The sequence below is a fragment of the Schistocerca piceifrons genome, chromosome 5 (genome assembly GCF_021461385.2).
Source record: "Schistocerca piceifrons isolate TAMUIC-IGC-003096 chromosome 5, iqSchPice1.1, whole genome shotgun sequence".
NCBI lineage: Eukaryota > Metazoa > Arthropoda > Insecta > Orthoptera > Acrididae > Schistocerca > Schistocerca piceifrons.
In genome coordinates, this window is record NC_060142.1 from 388,270,584 (window position 1) to 388,289,928 (window position 19,345).

At 38.5% G+C, this 19,345-nt stretch overlaps 1 protein-coding gene across 1 annotated transcript in view; it reads left to right on the plus strand.

Moving 5' to 3' along the window:
• LOC124798269 (protein slowmo) overlaps positions 1-19,004 on the plus strand; it is a 36,782-nt gene extending 17,778 nt beyond the window's left edge. Inside the window, exons 4-5 of the mRNA XM_047261593.1 lie at positions 5,317-5,490; positions 15,421-19,004. Coding sequence (XP_047117549.1) covers positions 5,317-5,490; positions 15,421-15,663 — 417 coding nt within the window. The 3' untranslated portion in view covers positions 15,664-19,004. The remainder of the gene's footprint in view (positions 1-5,316; positions 5,491-15,420) is intronic.
• Positions 19,005-19,345: the final 341 nt, after the last annotated feature.

Sequence of the window (19,345 nt, forward strand, 5' to 3'; positions counted from 1 at the left end):
CATTCTGCAGCTTACTCTAACTGAAACAAATGGCTCAGCTAGGCAGTTTACGGACATATCTAAATATGCTGCTACTTTTTCCAGCCCTTATAAAAATCGAAGAATGAGTCAATAAGAGCTAAGAAGTTTTTATAGCTTGTGTATTAAATATGGGACTCAAACAGAAGGCTTACAATGCTCCCATAATGGAGCGCAAAATAATCTTCGGCATTTCCGTGGTTTGGTAAAATGCTTTCCGCTTGCCATTTTAAGCATATAATGAAGTTCTTTCATCTTGTTGGTAGTGAGAAGTCTAGCAACTCGCCATCCTAATTGACCTGTGTATCAGATACCAGTCATTCATTGATCATGACAATAATATATTTATTCATCATTGCACACGTCAAGAACAGCTTATGGTTGATGAAATTCTATTGGGTACTAAATATCATACTGCCGTATTAAGAGTATTTGCCAAACATCACCACTGATGAAAAATTAAATGAAGGATGATTTGTGACTCCCTAACTTACTATTGTCTTTGGTTTCGTACTTAGAGGTGCCAAAAGTGAAGAAGATAAGAATGAGATTGCAAGATGTGGCTTAGGTTACTGTGTTGTTCAGAAGTTGTTGTGTTGAGGCAATTATTTGAAAAAGGGTTATTGTAACTGTGTGGACAACTTCTTTTTCAGCACCACTTGTAGAAATCCTTTACAATAGATACATACATTACTAGCACTGTAAGAAAAACAGAAAATATTGATCAGACCAATTTAAAAAGAAATACGGAAAATCTGGGAAAACATGTCAGTTCTGATACTAGCATGTGCATACCGAGAGAGGAAGAAATCACAGTGGACCCTGTTCTTTCTGTTAAGTAAAGTTAGTGCTGGTGACATTGAATTCAGAAATGAAATTTGGTAAAAAGCAAGAAACACCAGTACAGCCAGTACATCATGTATAGAATACACACATCTGACATTGTGGTTTTTTTAAGAGGTGGAGCCCCTCCATGCCCACACCGGCATGATGGCCAACTCAAACGGTCTACTGCCATCTCTGCATAAGGGTTAGTTATCACTAAAGTGAGGTGTCGCAGGATGTGGGTACTGCGATGTTTGTGTACTTCTGGTTAAGGTTAAACATTAATACGCGCTCATCTGGAGATAGATTGGGTTGAAAGTCCAATGAAGGGTGGTGGTTTGAATGGCAGAGGAAAAAAAAGTGCCAAAGCCCTGTCAGCTGAATGGTTACAGAAGAAATTGAAAATTATGGTCTGAATACTTCTCCAGTTGTGAGGACTTCAGAGAAGAAAGTAAAGATGCTGTGTGTGTACTAGTGAAAGAAGAAAAAGCTAACGAACTGTATGCACTAGATGTAACATAGGGTTGCATGGTAAATGTTTTCGTAAACACTAATTTTAAGTGACACGGTATACATTGGAATACTGTAATGTTCTCTTCAAATAAATACACATCATCTTTATAAATAAAATAAATTTCATTTTCCTTATGTCTTTTTACTCAAAAAGTGTGTGTGTGTGTGTGTGTGTGTGTGTGTGTGTGTGTGTGTGTGTGTGTGAAGCACTTTTCATTCGGTCTCATAATCAAATTAATGTGAAAAAGGGTGATTTATGTAAGCCATAATACAGTACATACATTTGTGGGTGGTACACAGTGTGTTTGGTAGGAAGGACAGGGCAATAGAAGATTTAAACATTGTTTTGTGAATGTTCTCCCTATTTTAACAGAATTCAGTTAAATTAAATTTATTAAACATCTATTGAAGAAAAAAAACACCTCCAGTTGCACTGACTGCTAAGAAGCAGAATAACTTTAACTGTAAAGCTGTATCACATTGACCAATAGCAAATGAAGTAAAGGTAATAATAAAAGCTGTAGCAATACAATAAAAGCAAGTATGCTCCGTGAAAACGGCACAATATGGAAAAAAATATTTACTGCTGGATACCAGAGGTGTGCAAGACATGCAGAAGAAATAACTAGACAAAATTGGTGTCAAATATTCTGTCCTGAATGGCAAAAATACTCAGAAACTTCATGAATGAAGAGATCTTAAATCCTTTAGTCGTTGGCCACTTCAAAACCGACAGTGAATACGAGGAGTAAGATTAATAACCATGCAGTTGGGTGAGCCACACTTGTATAAATGCATTTAAGTAAATAAATCTAGTACTTACTCAGTTGGGCAATTGGCCAGTTAACACTTAAACAATTTTGATGAGCTAGAAGTAAAAAAAAAACTAGTAGGCACGCAGTGATTAAGGCACAAATAAATACATCAACATTGTACAACCACGTGTTGGCAAGGGGTAGTGGGCTTCGAAAGGTTAAGTGGTGTAGGCTGTTTTGTTGGGTGTGGATTTGGCTCTGCTTTCGGACACTGTGCTGGCTCTAGCAACTGGCAGATTTCACCCAAGTCCCACCAAAAGAAAAATGGCAGCCTCGCTGCAAGGTTCCAGCTTGGCTGCTTCGCCCTGAGTGAACTGTTTCACCTTACCGGTCTCGCTGTCACTGCCCTTGTGGTTCTGATCTGTGTGAACCATGTCTTCCTACGGCAAAGATGTTCTGTTAGAGACCATGGTGCGACCTATCGATTGCGCAGTGATTCAGTGGCTAAGTAGTATTGTCTCACATTTTTAAAGTGAATATAGCATGATATATGGCAATTTAAATACAGAGGGGCCCAAAAAAATCTATGGACTGTTTAAAAGTCCATAACAGGCAAACTAATTGACAGAGTTGTCTCTTCTTTGGTGAAAGTGTAGCTTAAAGTGCAGCTTAAAGATATCACTGTAGGTGTTCGAAATGGTCACCATTAACATCCACACACAAACGATACTGCTGAACTGCAGCACGAACTACTGACTGCAACGTATTCACTTGAATATTTGTACATGAATGTGCAATGTATTCTCGAAGTTCATCCATTGTGTGTGGCTTTTTTCGATAAACAACGTCCTTTAGTGTTCCCCATAGGTAAAAGTCCAGAGGAGTTAGGTCTGTGGAACGTGGTGGATACTCCACAGCACCTCTATGGCCTATCCATCTTCTTGGTAGTTTTTTGTAGAGATACGCCCTAACACGATTTTGGTAGTGGGCTGGGGCACCATCTTGTTGAAAGTAAACTCTTCCGTCTCCATACAAGTCTTGGATGGCAGGTAAAATGGATGTCTGAAGCTTTCGAAGGTTCACCTCACCGGTAACTGTGCCTTCAAAGAAGAATGGCCCAATCAAGCCCCGGTAAGACAACCCACACCACACATTTACTCCTGGCAAATTCACGGCTTTGTCTACGTGGACGTTCGAATTTTCAGCGGCCCAGTAGATGCAATTATGGTGATTTACTGTACCATTGACTTTGAACTGTGGCTCATCAGAGCATACAATCATCTCTGTAAACTCTTCATCGTTGCGCACCATATTAGTAAACCACTCGCAGTACTCCATTCTATGATCTGGGTTGTCCTCATTCATTATATGTAGCAATCGTGGGATGTAGCACTTCCACTTCGCTGTCTTCAAAATTCGCCGAACACTTGAGCGACTCGCTCCAGTTTCACGGGCACAATGTCTCGCAGGCTTCTGTGGTGAGCAAGTGAATTGTTGTAACACATGACGAGAATTAGCTGGACTTGTTACTGTTACAGGTCGTGCAGATAATTGTTTGTGTACATCTTTAACACAGCCTTCTGCTTCAAATTTGTCTCGAATGCGACGAATTGTTAAATGTGTTGGTGGCTCTGTTTGATACTCATTTTGCCATTGCCGTTGAACCTCATTAATGTCTTCATACTTAAAATACCACTTCAAAACTGACTTCATTTCATCGAATGTAAGCCTTGCGCCAGCCGTGTTTATTCGAGTAACTAGGTGCAACTAAGAACAAAACACTGGCGACTGTCATCTGACAAAACAAAACAACGCAATACAATGCCTGTGTGGCGATTGCCGGAACTACAAACTATTACACTACCAAAGGTTGAGACAACTCTGTCAATTAGTTTGCCAGTTATGGACTTTTAAACAGTGGATACATTTTTTGGACCCCTCTGTAGAACACTGCCTAACAGCATGAATACACACATTTTTAACAGACCTCCCCATAATGGTGAATTAAACAATTTTCTGCCATTAATCTGTCTGCCAGGCCCCCACCTGGTTCTTGGCTGATCACGCCCTCCCTGCTGTCCTGGATTTTCTTGTGATACCTTTTTGGGTACTTTGGCATCACTTATCTGTACTACATGTACAACCCACCTTAGTCTGGATGATTTCATTAGTGTTCTGATAGGTCAGTCTTACAACACAATTGTCTTTTTCCTCCATATTCCATTTTGACAAATTAGGCCAATGATTCCTCAAAGCTGCTTTCTTTCAAATGTATCCATTTCAGGGTCTGTTGCTGTTAGAATCTGTTTTGGAACCATGTGTCAGCACTGCTGTAATAAGTGTTTTGTATGTGAGTAACTTGGTGGTGCCAGTGAGGAGCCTCGATAAGTCTCATTAGAGCAAAATAGACTTTGGCTACCATTAATCTGTTGGATTTCATAGGAATTGTCTAGTAGGTGACTGTTGAATCCACATACTTAAACTCCTAAACTCCCTCAAAGGTATATTTTCCCGCTGTTACTGAGGCTGGCATGTTCTCCTTGGGTGCCTTTCCTGCAGCCATGTATTTTTTCTACCAGTTGGCATTTAATCCTACATTCATGCTAGTCTCTTCAAGGGTGTTAAATGTCTCCCTTGCCTTTAAAGTTCATGACACTCATTATGGAAGATCATCCCCCACTACCTTCTCCAGGGCAGCATTATAAATGAGGCAGATGAGTGCGTCTCTTTGCCATACCCCATTTTCAGTGTTTAATGTGTCGGACTCATTCTCCCCATTCTTATACTACTTTGTGACTCACCTTACCTGTTTTTTATGGATTCCCAGTACAGTCAGCTCATGACATAATTATTCTACCTCAGCTATCACATGCCGCTTTTGTCGACAAAAAGGTGATGCATGTGAATCTCAAATTGTCATCTTATCTGGGATTCACCTTGGAGCATAGATCTGATTGTGGGAATGAACTTCATTATGTGTTCAAAATACAGCTTGATGATACCAAATGAATTGCAATTAATATGCTTAAGAATATTGAATGACTGAATTTGTAGTCAGGTGAATGTTTGTCAGCTTTATTGCTTGTCTCTTCTTTACTGTGAGTTTGATCTAAAGTTAAGAATTTACAGTGTTTATGTTGAAATTCCCCTTCACAATCATTTTTCATAAAAGTTAAAATGAATTCCAATTTGGATATTTTTGCAGCTCACATTCTGCCGTCATATAGCTGTGGATGAGACTGTGATGTATGTACCACATCCACAAGATCCAAATAAAACATTACTGAAACATGAAGCTGTTGTCACTGTGCAAGGAGTTCCACTTAATTCCTATGTGGAAGATGTTTTAACGAGCAGAATCTCCCTTAATGCTGGGAAGGTAAGTGTCTTTTACAATAATGTTATGACAAAAGTGTCAAGGTGTAGTATCTTCGAATAGTAAGCAAAATGTCCTGACTGCTGTGTTTGAATTTTGCCACGTGTGTGTGTGTGTGTGTGTGTGTGTGTGTGTGTGTGTGTGTGTGTGTGTGATATTCAGGCATGTGTTTGTACAATATATGTGGCATACACATATGTGGGTAAAGATTTTGGGACAAGGATAATTGAAAACAAAAATCATCAGTGATGGCAGCTGAAGACTTCAGGTACAGTCTCAATCAACCAGTGGCTTTGTCAGAGATGGCAGAAGAGCAGACAGTTCCAAAGCAACTGTTTTATTATAGTCAGTCCAACTGATTTCCATTAGGTTTCTAGCCTTCTCACTTTTGCTATTATTGATTTCCTGGCTAGAAGGCATTCTTTACTCTGTAACTGTCATTGTCTGTAAATGGCAAACATGGGTCTCACGTCAGTGGGGTTTCTCTCACCACAGGTGAGCCCTGGGAGGCCCCTTTTGTGCTCTGAGTATAACACGGCCTGACTCATGTACTTTTACATCTATTTAAGGTATCTCACAGCTCTGACAACAGTATTGCTTTCAATGCCTTGATTCGTCACACCTTCCGTAACATGATCAAGTTTCTGGCAGGTGCTATTAACTGCCGATGAACAACTGTCTTCACAAAGAAACTGATAACCTTGTTGTTCAATCCCTTATCGCCCAAGTAACCAACCATCCATATTACCCTTTGTGTGGAAAATCACCCCTAAGAGTTGAAGAATCAGCAGAGATCAATAGCATGAGGATGCAAAAGGCAAAGGAAACTGCCGTGTTTTAAGATATGTGCTATTTACCCATAGAATAATTGACCTGTAACTGGAAAAGATCTTGATGATATCTCCATTGCCAAAAGATTCTAGATTAGTCCCCCATTCAGAGCCCTGTGATCGTGCAACCAAGGAGGTGGTAACCATGAGAAAAAGGTAGAGTAACCAACAAAATGTAACATTCCAAGAGTTAAAATATGGAATGTCAGAAAACTGAATGTGGCAAGGAAGCTAGGAAATCAGAAAAGGGAAATGCAAAGGCTGTTTTGGCCTTGTGGAGATCAGTGAAGCAAAATGAGAAAAGTTTCTAGCCACACAAATATAGGGTAATATCAATAGCACCAGAAAATCGTATAACAGGAGTAGAATTTACGGACAGCAAGGCAGGATGGGTAGTGTTTCTGTGAACAGTTCACTGATGGGGTGTCTTCATCAGAATTGACCGGAAACTTAACACTCACAACAATAGTTCAAATATACATGCCAATGTCACAAGCAGAAGATGAAGGGTTAGAGAAAGTATACAAGGATGTTGAAGGGATAATTCAGATCTGAAGGATAATGATGATCTAATAAGCACAGGTAATAGGAATGCAGTTATATGGGACAGAATAGAATAGACTTATAGGAGAATATGGGCCCAGTAGTAGGAATGAGATAAGGACAAAGTGTGAATACAGTATTCAAAAATCATCAGTGGTGATGGTATAATTGGTAAAATCCTAGAGAAACAGGAAGTGAAAGCTGGATTACATTGTGTTCTGACTGATTCTCAAATCAGCTGTGCAATTGTAAGGTGTACTCTGGGCAGATATAGGCATGTGGATCACAGCTAAATAACAATGAACAGTAGACTGGAGTTTAAGAAGACTCACTGTGGAAAGAAGTGTTTGATGTCCTCAATGACTGTATATGCAATAATGAATAGCACAGTAGTCATATCAGTTGAAGAGGAATGGACATTCTAAAAGTGGTAATCAGAAGTTGGACAGATAGAAATTAGTACAAAAGTCTTCAGTAAAAGACAGGAATATAGCAGTATGTCACCTAGAATGAAATAAGTAGGAAGTAGAGGAAAGTAAAGGTGAAATAGATGCAGGATAAATGTGAGAAACCGAAAAATAGTTGTCAGAAAGACTAATTCTATATGTGGGAAAGTCAGAACGACCTTTGGTGAAATTTAAAGCAAGGACTTAACATTTAAGAGTGCAATGTCAATAGCAGTTTTGTGGGAAGAGTACACTGGAGGTCTCTGTGGGAGTGGACTTGCCTGATGATGTGATAGTAGAAGTAGAAGAAGAAATGGGAGTTGATGGGGAAAATGTAGGGGGTTCCAGTATTAGTCAGTGAAAGACCGTTTTTGAATCCTTAAAATTGGATAGGGCAGAGGGGATAGGTAATATTCAGTTGGAATCCATAAAACCATTGAGGAAGTGACTACCAAACAACTGTTCATGTTGGTGTGTAGAATCAGACTGGAGACGTAGTGTCCGACTTTCGGAAAAATGTCATCCACACAATTTTGAAGATAGCACAGGCAGATAAGTGTGAGAACTTTCCTATAATCAGCTTAAGGTCTCATACATCAAAGTTGCTGACAGGAATAATATACGGAATTATGGAAAAGTGGAGATGCTATATAACAGTTTGGTTTCTGAAAAGGTAGAGGCTGTTCTGATGTTATGGTTGATATGAAAGCAAGATTTATGAAAAACAGAGACCTGCATTGGATTTGCCAACCTAGATAGTGTTAAAGTGGTTAAAGTTTTTAGGAATTCTGAAAGAAATAAGATTAAATTATGTAGAAAACCCAAGATGGGAAAGTAAGAAAGAAATAAAAACTAAGAATTAAATTCAGATTAAAAAGGGTGTCAGACAAGGATGCAGTCATTTGCCCAAACTGTCCATTCTAAACACTGAAGAAGCAATGGTGGAAATAAAGTTACAGGAATGGGATTAAAATTCAGGGTGGAAGGATATCAGTGGTATGATTGATAACATTGCTATCCTCAGTGAAAGTGAGGAATTTGGATATGTTCAATGGAATGAAGTCTGAGTATAGAATATTGATTGAGAGTAAACCGAAGGAGGACCAAAATAATGAGTGGCAAAATGAGATTAATAATAAAGTTAACATCTACATTGGTGGCCACAAAATGAATGATGCGAAGGAATTCTGTAACTTCGAAGTAAAATAACATGATGGCTAAATCGAAGAGGATCTGAAAAGCAGACTAATATACATTCAACACTCCTGGCCAAAAGAGGTGTACTAGTATCTAATAAAGGCCATAATGTGAAGATCAAATTTATGAAAAAGTTTGTGTGCAGCACAGCATTGTATGGTAGATTCATGAGCTGTGGAAGCACTGGAAAAGAAAATTGCAACATTTGAAATGTCATTGAAGATTGTTGACAATTAAATGGACTGATCAGGTATGAAATGGTTATCCTGGAGCCTGAGTGTAATTAAACTCATTAAGGATGATGTTGGCTCTTAAGGAAGCCATTTTTCAAAATAGTGTGTAACAATACCAGTAAATTCAGGATGTGGATTGCAAATAAGAATAAAAATCTTGAAGATTATCTTCAGGGGATGTCAGGTCAGCAGCCATGCAAATGGGGTTATTAACAAAATAGTTGGGATCTAGGTGACTTGGTCACTGTTAAGATGGCACCAGTACAGTGAAGATAGTATAATGAATATAGAAAGTAGACAGTACTCCTCTGGCAGTTTCATTAACAGTAGTCGAAACAAGGCCCCCGGAGTAGACAACATTCCATTGGAACTACTGACGGCCTTGGGAGAGCCAGTCCTGACAAAACTCTGCCATCTGGTGAGCAAGATGTATGAAACAGGTGAAATACCCTCAGACTTCAAGAAGAATATAATAATTCCAATCCCAAAGAAAGCAGGTGTTGACAGATATTAAATTGATAGTTCGGTAATTTTCATAAGTCACGCCTGCAAAATACTAACACGGACTCTTTACAGACGAATGGAAAAACTGGTAAAGCCGACCTCAGGGAAGATCAGTTCGGATTCCGTAGAAATGTTGGAACACGTGAGGCAATACTGACCCTACAACGTTTCTTAGAAGCTAGATTAAGAAAAGGCAAACCTACTTTTCTAGCATTTGTAGACTTAGAGAAAGCTTTTGACAATGTTGACTGGAATACTCTTTCAAATTATAAGGGTGGCAGGGGTAAAATACAGGGAGCGAAAGGCGATTTACAATTTGTACAGAAACCAGATGGCAGTTACGAGTCGAGGGACATGAAAGGGAAGCAGTGGTTGGGAAGGGAGTAAGACAGGGTTGTAGCCTCTGCCCGATGTTGTTCAATCTGTATATTGAGCAAGCAGTAAAGGAAACAAAAGAAAAATTAGGAGTAGGCATTAAAATTCATGGAGAAGAAATAAAAACTTTGAGGTTCGACGATGACATTGTAATTGTCAGAGACAGCAAAGGACTTGGAAGAGCAGTTGAATGGAATGGACAGTGTCTTGAAAGGAGGATATAAGATGAACATCAACAAAAGCAAAACAAGGATAATGGAATGTAGTCAAATTAAATCGGGTGATGCTGAGGGAATTAGATTAGGAAATGAGGCACTTAAAGTAGTAAAGGAGTTTTGCTATTTGGGGAGCAAAATAACTGATGATGGTCGAAGAAGAGAGGGTATAAAATGTAGGCTGGCAATGGCAAGGAAAGCGTTTCTGAAGAAGAGAAATTTGTTAACATCGAGTATAGATTTAAGTGTCAGGAAGTCATTTCTGAAAGTATTCGTATGGAGTGTAGCCATGTATGGAAGTGAAACATGGACGATAACCAGTTTGGACAAGAAGAGAATAGAAGCTTTCGAAATGTGGTGCTACAGAAGAATGCTGAAGATTAGATGGGTAGATCACATAACTAATGAGGAGGTACTGAATAGGATTGGGGAGAAGAGGAGTTTGTGGCACAACTTGACCAGAAGAAGGGATCGGTTGGTAGGACATGTTCTGAGGCATCAAGGGATCACCAATTTAGTATTGGAGGGCAGCGTGGAGGGTAAAAATCATAGAGGGAGACCAAGAGATGAATACACTAAGCAGATTCAGAAGGATATAGGTTGCAGTAGGTACTGGGAGATGAAAAAGCTTGCACAGGATAGAGTAGCATGGAGAGCTGCATCAAACCAGTCTCAGGACTGAAGACCACAACAACAACAGTCGGGAATAACTCTGGAAGAAGTAAGTTGTATTAATAAAACATTGGTCAAAACTCTGATTGTTGCCAGCATCATATTTAAAGTACCAGGGAAGCAGGTTGCTAGCCTTACTTATCCCGAGTCCCATTGGGTTTTACCCCTAACGGTTGAGGGACTAACCGGTGGATTTGGTAGTCTTTGCCGTATGAGCACAAAGGTGACCATGACTCAGAATATGTGACATGCCCAGCCTTATTCAAAAGTAACTGGTATCCCGACTGTTGGGACCACTTACTTGGCCACTCATACGGAACCAGATCTGTCATTGACTATATAATAACAGATCAGGAATTCAGGAAGGCTGTGAGGGACACACGTGTATTCAGGGGATTCTTTGATGACACTGATCATTATTTAATGTGCAGTGAAATTGGGATTGTGAGGCCGAAAGTGCAGGAGGTCAGGTCCATATGTAGGAGGATAAGAGTGGAGAAACTTCAGGATAAGGAAATCAGGCACAGGTACATAACAGTGATCTCAGAAAGGTACCAGTTAGTTGAATGTAGTCAATTACAGTCATTGGAAAAGGAACGGACAAGGTACAGGGACACAGTACTAGAAGTGGCTAAAGAATGTCTTGGAACAGTAGCGTGTAAAAGTAGGATGATGCAAACAGCTTGGTGGAATGACACAGTCAAGGCAGCCTGTAAACGGAAAAAGAAGGTGTATCAAAAATGGCTACATACTAGAACTCAGGTAGACAGAGAAAGTTATGTTGAAGAAAGAAACAAAGCCAAACAGATAATTGCAGCATCCAAGAAGAAATCTTGGGAAGACTTTGGAAACAGGTTGGAGACTATGGGTCAAGCTGCTGGAAAACCATTCTGGAGTGTAATTAGCTGTCTTCGAAAGGGAGGTAAGAAGGAAATGACAAGTATTTTGGACAGGTCAGGAAAACTGCTGGTGAATCCTGTGGATGCCTTGGGCAGATGGAATATTTTGAAGAGTTGCTCAATGTAGGTGAAAATACGATCAGTAATGTTTCAGATTTAGAGGTTGAATGGGATAAGAATGATGAGGGAAGTAGGATCACATTTGAGAAAGTGGAGAAAATGGTCAATAGATTGCAGTGCAATAAAGCAGCTGGGGTGGATGAAATTAAGTCGGAACTCATCAAATACAGTGGAATGTCAGGTCTTAAATGGCCACACAGGATAATTGAAATGGCCTGGGAGTCGGGACAGGTTCCATCAGACTGAACAAAAGCAGTAATCACACCAATCTTTAAATATGGAAACAGAAAAGATTGTAACAACTACAGAGGTATCTCTTTAATCAGCGTTGTGGGTAAAATCTTCTCAGGTATTGTTGAAAAGAAAGTGCGAGTATTAGTTGAGGACCAATTGGGTGAAAATCAGTGTGGGTTTAGGCCTCTTAGAGGTTGTCAGGACCAGATCTTTAGCTTAACGGCAAATAATGGAGAAGTGTTAAGAGTGGAACAGGGAATTGTGTCTATGCTTTATAGATCTAGAAGAGGCATATGACTGGGTTCCTAGGAGGAAGTTATTGTCTGTTCTACGAGATTATGGAATAGGAGGCAAACTTTTGCAATCAATTAAAGGTCTTTACATGGATAGTCAGGCAGCATTTAGAGTTGATGGTAAATTGAGTTCATGGTTCAGAGTAGTTTCAGGAGTAAGACAAGGCTGCAACCTGTCTCCACTGTTGTTCATATTATTTATGGATCATATGTTGAAAACAATACTCGCTGGGTGAGATTAAGATATGTGAACACAAAATAAGCAGTCTTGCATATGCGGATGACTTAGTTGTGATGGCAGATTCGATTGAAAGTTTGCAAAGTAATATTTCAGAGCTAGATCAGAAATGTAAGGACTATGGTATGAAGATTAGCATCTCCAAAACGAAAGTAATGTCAGTGGGAAAGAAATATAAACGGATTGAGCGCCAAATAGGAGGAACAAAGTTAGAACAGGTGGATGGTTTCAAGTACTTAAGATGCATATTCTCACAGGATGGCAACATAGTGAAAGAACTGGAAGTGAGGTGTAGCAAAGCTAATGCAGTGAGCGCTCAGCTACGATCTACTCTCTTCTGCAAGAAGGAAGTCAGTACCAAGACTGAGTTGTCTGTGCACCGTTCAATCTTTCGACCAACTTTGTTGTATGGGAGCGAAAGCTGGGTGGATTGAAGTTACCTTATCAACAAGGTTGAGGTTAGGGATATAAAAGTAGCTAGGATGATTGCAGGTACCAGTAGATGGCAACAATGGCAGGAGGGTGTCCACAATTAGGAAGTCAAAGAAAAACTGGGAATGAACTCTATAGATGTAGCAGTCAGGGCGAACAGGCTTAGATGGTGGGGTCATGTTACAGGCATGGGAGAAGCAAGGTTACCCAAGAGACTCATGGGTTCAGTAGTAGAGGGTAGAAGGAGTCGGGGGAGACCAAGGAGAAGGTACCTGGATTCGGTTAAGAATGATTTTGAAGTAATAGGTTTAACATCAGAAGAGGCACCAATGTTAGCACTGAATAGGGGATCATGGAGGAATTTTATAAGGGGGCTATGCTCCTGACTGAACACTGAAAGGCATAATCAGTCTTAAACGATGATGACGACGACGACGACAGTTAAATGCAAGAGATTGAAAAACATAAATTTTGGTCTCCAAGTTTTCCCTTATGCAACCAACTAATGGAGTTCAGAGTGGGGATCCCGTTGTCATTGAAATATTAACTTTGTACTGCAGTTACTACTGTCTCACAGAAATAACTCTAGTACCACAAATAATTTGAAACTTGGTGCCTACTAGTTATAAACAGACTTACAAATTAAGCAGAGATTATTGTATAGGAGTCAGTGTTGTACATAAAGCAATACATACCTAATACATAAGAATATCAGGTGTTCAGCAATAATGGAAGTTCATGGATGGAACAACACATAAAGACAACCACCAACTTGTGGTGCACACGCACACCAATGATACTGCAGTTGTAGTGAGTGGTCACCTTTCCCTTATTTTACAGAATGTAAAGTGTTTATATTGTTGTTCAGTGTCACAACTTAAGTGGAAGACTTGGTCTTGAATTGTAAATGTATGGCTCTGTTAGTTTAAAAGGAGAGAAAAATTTTAAAAGCTGGTTTTAGAAGTAGAATCCACTTATTAATGTCCATAGTATCTTCAATGCTATTAGGACTCTTCTTGTTGGGAGAAGCCAAGTGGCTTTCCTATCCATGAAGTACACTGAAGCACCAAAGAAACTGGTATAGGCATGTGTATTCAAATACAGAAATATTGAAATAGGCACAATACGATTCTGCGGTCGGCAACACCTATATAAGAGAAAAAGGGTCTGGTGCAGTTGTTAGATTCGTTCCTGCTGCTACAATGGCAGGTTGTCCAGGGTTGTCCAGATTGAAGTGAGTTTGAACATGGTGTTATATGAGTGATGGGACGTGGCGTCTCCGAGGTAGCGATTAAGTGGGTATTTTCCCACAAGACCATTTCACGAGTGGACTGTCAATATCAGGAATCCAATGAAACATCAAATCTTAAACATTGCTGCAGCCAGAAAAAGTTCCTGCAAGAAAGGGACCAATGGCGACTGAAGACAATTGTTCAGTGTGACGGAAGTGCAATTCTTCCACAAATTTCTGCAGATTTCCATGCTTGGCCGTCAGTGTCAGCATGAAAACCATTCAATGAAACATCAGTATGGCCTTTCGGATACAAAGGCCCACTCATGTACCCTTGGTGACTGCACAAACACAAAGCTTTACACCTCACCTGGGTCCATCAAAACGGACATTGGACTGTTGATGACTGGAAACATGTTGCCTCGTCGGACATGTACAGGTGTAGTGGCAACCTACTGAATCCATGAACCCTGCATGTCAGCTGGGGACTGTTCAATCTTATGGAATGTGTGCATTTGGTTTGATGTGGGATGGGACCCCTGATACGTCAAGATAAAACTGACAGGAGACACATATGTAAGCATCCTGTCTGACCACGTGCAGCTATTTATGTCCATTGAGCATTCTTATGGACTTGGGAAATTCTAACAGGACAATGTGACACCCCACACATCCAGAATTGCTACATAGTGGTTCCAGACACACTCTTCTGAGTTTAGACACGTTTGCTGGCCACCAAACTCTCCAGACAGGAACATCATTGAGCATATTTGGGATGCCTTGTAATGTGCTGTTAAGAAGAGACCTCCAACCCCCTTGTACTCATATGGATTTATGGGCAGCCCTGCAGGATTCATGGTGTCAGTTCCCTCCAGCACTGCTTCAGACATTAGTAGAGTCCACGCCACGTTGTGTTGTACAAGTTCTGCGTACTCATGACAGCCCTACATGATATTAGGCCTGTGTACCAGTTTCTCTGGCTCTTCAGTGTAGTAACTCATTGCTTGTTTCCTAATTTAATTTATTTTTATAGGCATTTCCCTAAAGTCAAAAATAGTAGTCCCCCACCACCTTCTGTCCGTCTGTCTGTCCGTCCATCCCTTGTTTCTAGTGCACCCCTTGGTCCAGCATTTCCAATTTAGTTAATACCTGCTTTGTCTTTTGTATTTAGTGTAGTACTAACTGTACAGGACTTTGTAGACATAAATATTTTCATTTGATGTCCCACAAAGCTGTGGTTTGTAACAGCTTACATAGGTTAGAAACTGACAATCTGATGTGTGCCGAGTCATATTTTGGACAGACTTGTAGATGGTTGCCCATGAATAAAAACATAAATGCACCCAGCATAGTGTGTAGATTTATGTTTTTTGTTTGTTGGAGAGAACTCCTAGCAATTACAAAATTAACAATATTGTTGTTTTTAATGTTGGTGTTAATTTTCACTTATCTGGGGATTTTATTTTTTTAGGGGAGACAAGCAATTGAATGGGTTATTGGTAAAATTGATGCAGAAGTAAAGGAAATAGCTTCAAATGCTGTGAAGAGCACAGATGACTTGCTGGCACAGACTAAAAAGTCATTTGATGAAATTACAAGCTCTGCACGAAAATCCATGGATGATATTTCATCTGTTGCTAAGAAATCACTAGATGATCTACACAACTTAACAAGTGCACCTAATCGAACAAATCAAAATCTACCAAAGTTGTAGCATTGATATTAAAATTTAGTTCATTTAACAACTTTGTGTAGTGATCTTTTGTAATTCAAATCAGATGATGCAAGTCTGTTACCTATATTGTAAAGTGTAGTAATTTTTATTAAACCGTGTAAAATTGTCGGACCCTCCAAAGTATTTTTAGGATATTGTCTTTCTTGTGTAACTTAATGAATGAATTGTGGTAAATAGATGTTTCTTGTAGTGAGAGATTTGTGTGAATGTTATTGTTGCTTGATTAATTTGTGTTTTAACTTATGCTGACAGACTGATTTAACTGGCTGGTCCAGTTTTTTTTATAAGTTAGTTGTAGTCTGATAAAGAGAAATGACATTATCAAAAGAATTACTCTTAAAATTCGTGGACATATATTTTGCCATAGTTTATTTACAATGGATTATTAACAACCATTACATACAGTTAATCATTGATTGTGTAATGGAGTGGAGTAATATGTTGCACTGATCACTGTGTGATCTGACTGCATACTAAGCTTATTGTGATGTCTTGCTGTGATTCACTCAAAATTTTTACGAACAGTGGTATTGCACCTTCCTGTCTGCTGTTAAGTTTAAATAGTGAGCAACTTTTCTGTGCAGAGAGATGATACAGCAGAGGTATGCTCTGTTCATCGCAGGAATTTACTGGTGTTAAGTTGCTATTACAGCTGACATGCACAGAAAAGTAAATATGCACTGCAGTTAAAATGTAAAATTTTCTTACAGCACACGTTTTGTGTGTTTGCTTGTTGCATCATTAAGAAATATGGTGTACTTGGTGCAGTAGAGACATCATAACAGGCCTTTATGAAGGGAAAAAGTGTACTTTTACACTTTTGATAGTCCTAAATATTGCTATGGTTCTTTGTAAGTTAAAGTATTCATGTATTGTGATAAATATCAGCAATGAAGCATTATGAGATGTGATTACTTACCTTGTTGCTGTATTTTCTTCACATTAATTGGCTGAATGTTCTCATGTGTGCAAATCTAAGTAATTAGTCTGGTTATAGTTCATTGTAATACTCACTAAAAAGCAACTAGAGTGCAGGGTCCCTAATCACAAAAAATCTACAAATTGTAATTGAGATATAATGGAATAATGATTGTGGTAATTCGTAATTATAGTTTCACAGAACTATTTTGAGGGTAAAAGAAAGTTTATAAGTGATTCATAGAAAAGTGTTCACTTTGTGAACACCAGTCCGGCCTTTCATTGTTCTAATGTGAAAGGTAATGGTTTTTGGTTTGAGTAATTTTCTTGTGGTTATGTTGCTTATAAGTATTTTATCAGTTGAGGTTAATAAATGAATGTCCAAATTATTTCATCTATGTTGTAGGCCTTACTGCCATAAACTGTTGAGTACTTTCTGAAAAAGCATTTGTCAAATTCTAATCAGCTTTTATCAGTTTGTATGAAATATTTTTAGTGTATATTATGAATCTTCCAGATGTTTGTGATTTAATGTTTGTTACCTTTATGATTAGAAACAGCAGCAGGTAACATTTCTTTTTAAGCAATTGTTTCCATGCTATGTGAAAATCTTACTTAGCGTTGTGTGCGTGCGTGCGTGTGTGTGCGCGGTCCGTTCGTACGACTAAAATAATTGTGATGTAAAGAGCTTTGTGTGTTGCAGACTGAAATGTTTGCCAGAAACAGTGTGAGGATTATTTTATGTTTGTATTTGGTAATGTGTGCTTTCAGTTTCTTTTTACCTTTACGTCAGTCTCGCCTACCCACAACTTGCCTCTAAGATATAGTCAGTAGCACCACCATTCATAGTAGATGAAATATTTGGAAACTGTGGTATTTTTTAAAAGTACAGGTCAGTCAGTATTATTGTTGCATATATTTGTACTGATTGTCGCTGTGATTTTGTGTATTGTCCATGGTTTTGTAGGTGTTAACCATTCCACAGCCATCACAGCACATATGATCATCTGGCTTATTAATAAGTTTTGTTGTTAAAGAAAACAGCATTAAAAGTAGGTAATAAAAGTACTAAGGTGATTTAATATGCTTTTCGTAATTCTGATTATGGCAACTTTTCTCCAGAAATGACAGCCCTGTAGTTGTGCTGTATACACTCTAGGTGCTTCTGACTGAACAAAAGTGCATTATTGGATCAGTTTTACTCATAATTTGCATCTTTCTTAGTAGGTACCTCAGTATTCAGTTAATAAGTGTATGTAATATTTCAGCTAATGGACATCAAAAAATTAAGCTCCTGAAATGCTTTTAATGAATTTAAAGTAATCTACATAGTCTTAAGTTTTTATTTTGACAAGCTGTTTAATGAGCACATTTGGTAAAACAGCAGCCAAAGACATGTTGCAATCAAATTGAAAAATTGTGGGGTATATTTTGAAGAAATACGTAGTGATTAGTTTTCAGATCAACTGCTTTCACAGGTTATTAAATATTTGTTTCAGATCTTATGAGAAAGTTGAATTTAATAACATATGAGTGCAAAACTGAATGCCCTTGATTTAAAAGAATATCGTTAGATGTATGCAAAAATTCTGAAGTGTGTTGTGTTTTAAGAATGTCCTTCAACCGCAGAGGAATGCAGAGAGGAGTGTAATAGTGTATGACATTTTATGCCCTATCTTCTGCATTTAAAGCTTTCTAGTGTTCAGCAATTATGTATTTTGTAGCATTTAGAATTGACAGCTGTGTGTTCTTTTACAATTTCACTTCAGTCTGATAGTAACTGATGACATTGTTATGGAATATATTTGTGATGAATTTGTTACATATCTTTCATGCCAACATATTTTTGTAAATAAATACTACATACCTAAAACTGTTTTAGTTTTCCACCATATTATTGCACCTGGTACTGAGGGCAATTTGGTCTGCTTATCATGAGTCAATGTGTAATCCTGTTGATGGTATGTGCACAATTGAAAGCATTGACAGTGTGATGCATTTTCCTTATTCGCAGATGTACTTTTTTGCTGTAATGTCACCATGTTTCCAATAAAGGCCAATTGCAGTAATATCGTGGTTAAGTAGTACAATGCCAAATATTTGTTCCAAGCAGTGTGATTGGAATCTACAGGAAAATGTAGTGATGCAAACATATGGATGCGAACTAAAAGAACTGTGGTGAAATACCTTTAGATATTTCAGTCTGTGAGTTGTGAAATTTTTCTAAATGTAGGCACTATGTAAAAGAGAGAGTATTAACATAGGCTGTAAGATGCAAGGTGTTATATATGTATCCATTTGAAGAAAAATACTGAAATTCTGGGATTTTATAAAGTTTTTGGCACCATTTGTTGTTAGAGCCTTGTTTATCCACTGTAATAAAAGGGAAATCAGAAATGTCATCACTTTGCATGTGTTCAAAGTGTAATCACTTCAGCTTGGTTTAATGAATATTCTCCTTTTATCTTGGTTTGGTATTTCAGAATATTCCATAGACGTCAGTGGGTTGACTAAGGTCCCTTAAGAACTCAGCATCGTGTCTTGTAATTCTTTTTGAACATACACTGAACGTAAGAGATCCCATAATCCATAGACTTATTTTGTATTTTCAGATTTTAAAGTCATTGTAGAGAATCTTTGATGTCATTGTTCACATATTTACATCTTTTTCCTGAAGTTCTTCAAGTAGGGATAAGAAATTTCAGTTCATGTCTTGAACTTGTGAATACATTTCTTGTCAAGT